The sequence below is a fragment of the Prionailurus bengalensis genome, chromosome B1, assembly GCF_016509475.1.
Source record: "Prionailurus bengalensis isolate Pbe53 chromosome B1, Fcat_Pben_1.1_paternal_pri, whole genome shotgun sequence".
NCBI classification, from domain to species: domain Eukaryota; kingdom Metazoa; phylum Chordata; class Mammalia; order Carnivora; family Felidae; genus Prionailurus; species Prionailurus bengalensis.
This window is the reverse complement of record NC_057344.1, coordinates 122,428,985-122,433,486: the sequence shown is the minus strand read 5'-3', so window position 1 is coordinate 122,433,486 and position 4,502 is coordinate 122,428,985. Positions and strand designations below refer to the sequence as shown.

General features: G+C 43.9%; 1 protein-coding gene across 1 annotated transcript; it reads right to left on the bottom strand.

Moving 5' to 3' along the window:
• Positions 1–1,173: 1,173 nt before the first annotated feature.
• Positions 1,174–1,636, bottom strand: LOC122468160 (thymosin beta-10-like). Its single transcript, XM_043554583.1, has one exon. The coding sequence runs from the start codon at positions 1,545–1,547 to the stop codon at positions 1,431–1,433; it is 117 nt and encodes a 38-aa protein (XP_043410518.1). The 5' UTR covers positions 1,548–1,636; the 3' UTR covers positions 1,174–1,430.
• Positions 1,637–4,502: the final 2,866 nt, after the last annotated feature.

Below are 4,502 nucleotides of genomic sequence, written 5' to 3'. Positions count from 1 at the left end.
GGGAGACACAGAATCGGAAACAGGCTCCAGGCTCTGAGCCATCAGCCCAGAGCCCGACTCGGGGCTCGAACTCACGGACCGTGAGATCGTGACCTGGCTGAAGTCGGACGCTTAACCGACTACGCCACCCAGGCGCCCCTTCTGGAGTTGAACTTTCTAGTGCGGCCACATTCTCAGAGGGATTTGGGATAGACTAATACTGCAAACCTAAATAATGAGTAAGTGGCTTTCAGTGGTCTGAGTAGAGCCAGGGTTTTGGTGGGAAGACGTCACTCTAGGATTTCCTGGGATAATGGATGTAAGCTTAGCCAGGAAACCGAAGAGAATTATAACCGGTAGTTTAAGCAGAATAATTTTATTATAATCATGCTTTACTTACCCAGATTCTTCTAGGGTACAATCTATATAGACAGCTCTGGTAAGAAATATCAAATCAGGCCTTATATATGTTATTTAGTAAGGTTCATTGGATCTTGATTCAAAGATGAAAATAAGGTACTTTAAAATTTACTGGAAAGTGTTATTTGGCATATGATAAAAACGGAGTTCAACTGTTGGTGAATGGTTTACACAAGTTACCCAAAGGCAGCACTAATGTCTGAATGAACTATTTTTTTGAAAAAAAAATTAATGTTTACTTATTAATTTTTGAGAGAGAGAGAGAGGCAGAGAGACAGAGAATCCCAAGCAGGCTCCCCACTGTCAACCTGGAGCTCAACGTGGGGTCTCCTGGGATGGGGGGCGCTGGCACTCACAAACCCTGAGATCTTGACCAGAGTTGAAATCAAGGGTCAGACGCTGAACCGACTGAGCCACCCTGGTGCCCCTGAGTGAATTGTTTGGATTCTCAGCCTAGGGTCCAACTTACTACTAGAAGGTATTGACGCAGCACTTGAACTTCTTGATGAGACTTTGAGATCTCTCCATGTTTTTTTGTTTGTTTTGCTGGTGCTAAAGAAAGCATAGTAAACCCTCTTGTTCTTCTGCCTTAAGCTCATGCTTTTCTCTCAGGAAAACAAGATCGCACACTTGCACGTGTACCGGCTTTGGCAAGGATTGTGCTAGTTTTGCAACCTTGAACAAAATGGCTTCACCTTTCAGAGCCCAAGTTTCCTCAGCTGTGCAATAACTGGCCCCCAGTTTGTTGTGAGGGTGACAGCAGCTAATGTTTAATTTTTTTTTTTGCCACGAGTTGTGTTTTAATTTCACGAATCATACAAATAATTTGCTATGATATCCCAGGGCAAACTGGAGAATTTGGCAGTCCGATTGGGGCCGGTGGCCGCAGAGACCCGCAGGCCGGTGGCATCGGCACGGAGGGCCCGGGTTCACGGTGCAGCTTGTCGCTCGTGTCCACCTTGCAGGTGGCTCTTCTTCCTCCACGACGAGGGTGTCTCAAAGATGACGGGGGTGGGGAATCCTTTAGGTTCTTAGGAAATTTTGCTCCGCTTCTCCTGCTCAATGGTCCCTTTGGTCGGCAGGGTGTTCTTCTCCTGCGTCTCCCTTTTCTTCAGCTTGGCCTTATCCAAGCTGGCGATTTCCCCCATGTCTGGCTTGTCTGCCCTTTTCTTAAAGGGATCTGTGGAGTTCCACCTCGAGCCCGGCGACTGGTGCTCCCACTCCCGTTGCTGCAGCAAGAGACCTAATTTTTTTTTTTTTTAATGTTTACTTATTGTTGACAGAGAGAGAGAGAGAGAGAGACAGAGCATGAGCGGGGCAGGGGCAGAGAGAGAGGGAGACACAGAATCCGAAGCAGGCTCCAGGCTCTGAAGTGTCAGCACAGAGCCTGACTTGGGGCTCGAACTCACAGACCGCGAGATCCTTCGAGATCATGACCTGAGCCAAAGTCAGATACTTGACTGACTGAGCCACCCAGGCGCCTCATCATGAACTAATGTTTAAAACATCACATAGCACAGGGGCACCTGGATGGCTCAGTCGGTTAAGTGTCTGACTCTTGATTTCAGTTCAGGTCATGATCTCATGGTCATGGGATCGAGCCCTGCATCAGGCTCCGCACTGACAGTGTGGAGCCTGCTTGGGATTCTTTCTCTCCCTCCCTCTTTCTGTACCCCATCCCCTGCTCATGCTCTCACTCTCCCTCTCAAAATAAATAAACTTAAAAACAAAAAGGCACCTGGCACAACTCTTTGCACGAAGTGCCAAACTGATGGTGAGTATATTAAAGTTGCCTGGCATGAGAAAATGAGAGAAGAGCCATTTTCTGTCAGAAGTGGACTTACAATGAAGCAAATGCTGTTTACGCTTCAGGGCCTCACTAGCAGGGAGTCAAAGGAAGATATTTTGTAGTCACAATAAGATATTTTAACTGCAGTTGGCTAGGATCACTTTCTCCCATTTTGACTTGCTTTCTATCGCATGCCCTCCCATCAACTGGCATGGGGGCACTGGAGGCATTTTTGGGTTTCAGTGATGGGAACGTTGAGTCTGGGAATCTGTTTTGTTTGGGTTTATGGGATACATTTGACTCACACTTCTACACAAGTGGGTTACTGCTCGCTAGCTGTCTTGGTGTTGGAATGACTTCTAGAAAAAGCAGCTCCCACGGTGATTTGCTTAGGTGCGAGGTCAGAGGTGTGGTCAAGCTGCTGAATGTGTGCATTGTACCCAGCGTCAGAGGCATGTGGCTGGGTACTCAACTCGATGTAACTGGTAGAAAATTTCCCCAAGCCCTAGAACTCACATGTTGAAACACTTGATAAAAGCCTTCCCAGTACTGACCACAATCTTAAAAATTTATATGAAGTTATGAGTAAGGAGCCGTGACGTTGAAAGAGGCTTCTCTACACTATCGATATATTTTGAACAAACTTGCTTCCGGAGATACTGAAGTCCATTCTCTCTATGGAAATTATAAAATAATTGTCATACAAAAAGTTGCTCAAAGGGCATGAAGTGCAAAGAACAGTAAAAAAAAAAAAAGGCTAATAGAAGGTGTGTCAGGAAGTTAATAAAATTACGTTATTTTTCTGGATGTTGACAGTGTTTGTCAGTTTTCAATTCGTTATTTGTTGTGACTTCTTTTCTTATTCCTTGATACACTTGTACTTGTTTTGGGAGTCACAAGTTTGCATTTGTTTCTAGAAAGAGCCTTCAAATTGCATAAGCTTCCGAGGCATGCTACCTGAATCTGTCCATTCATGAGAATTTCCACCTAGGAACCAGTGACCCAGAAGAACCTTGTTAGACACACCTCAGCTTGAGGCTTTCCTTGGCTTTTAGTTCTGAAGCGCCATGAAACTGAGAAACCTGAACCACGTAATGGTTGCAGGGATGGGATTTTTAAAAACTTCATTCTATGTAACAGGTGAACATGGGGGGTGGGGGGAAAGAGGGAGGCACACCAAAAACCGGACTCTAAACTACAGAGAACAAACTGAAGGTTGCTGGAGGGTGTTGAGCTAGATGGGTGATGGGCATTAAGGAGGACACTTGTTATGAGCACTGGGTTTTGTAAGGAAGTCATGAATCACTAAATCTTATACCTGCAACTGTATGTTAACTAACTGGAATTTAAGTAAAACTTGGAAGAAAAACAATAAACATTTCCTTCTGCTCTCACATTGCTTTAGTTCCTTTTGGCAAGTTGAGTATTGACTTTGCGTTCCTGAAGAGAAAATGCGGGTTCTTAGTCCCCTTCCTTCCCAGCGTAAACACACAGAAGCCTTTGAATCTGGAGATTCCTGACCACGCATCGTAAGATGACAAAGCGTCCGTTAGATAAAGGGACTATGCCACAGAAGTAAGTTGTGAGAGAGTACAACAGTATAATCATAGTCACTTTATGGGTAAAGAAACGGAGGCAGGAGAAGGTCCACCTGATTTATCAAGGCTACAGTGATTGGGATTAAATCCAACTAACTCCTGGATTAGTGAAACGCTATAACTTGCTGTTACCTTGCTACTGATGCACTTCAAAAACAGGAAGAAAGATTTGCCTTGAACGTGCTTAGATATTGACGTTTCCTTGGCAACAGGTTTGAACTTAAAAGCAAAATAGCAATTGAACGGATGCAATTTTGTTATAAAATGGTAGGCTGTGAAACAGTCGTCTCAGAAGCTCTCTCCCATCCTTTGTTAATTGAAAAAGAGAGGTTCTTGATGTTGGATGTTGCCATGTAGCAGTTATTTTACCAAAATCAGTTTTCTAGGCCCGAAAATCTGAGGCCATTTCCCTTTTGAGCCTCCCTCTGCTTTGGCCCTTTTTGCTTTCTCGAAGTAAACCAGAGCCATATGTGTAATTAGCACTGAACACCCATCTCCTTGAGATCTAGTCATCAGTACCTGTCTCTAGTTGCAGGGATTCATTACAGTTTTGTTGCAACTAAATACAGACTAGTATGACCATAAGGTATATTATTAATAGAATACGCATTTTTTTTTTTCTGTAGATACTTTAAATTTCTTGGTTAGGCCAAACCGTTCCAGTAGTACATTCCTTGCATAATTTTGCTTTTTTTTTTTTTTTTTAATGTTTATGT

What these genes read in the sequence shown, in the direction of transcription:
- LOC122468160 (XM_043554583.1), bottom strand. Translation starts at nt 1,547, where the DNA reads ATGGGGGAAATCGCCAGCTTGGATAAGGCCAAGCTGAAGAAAAGGGAG.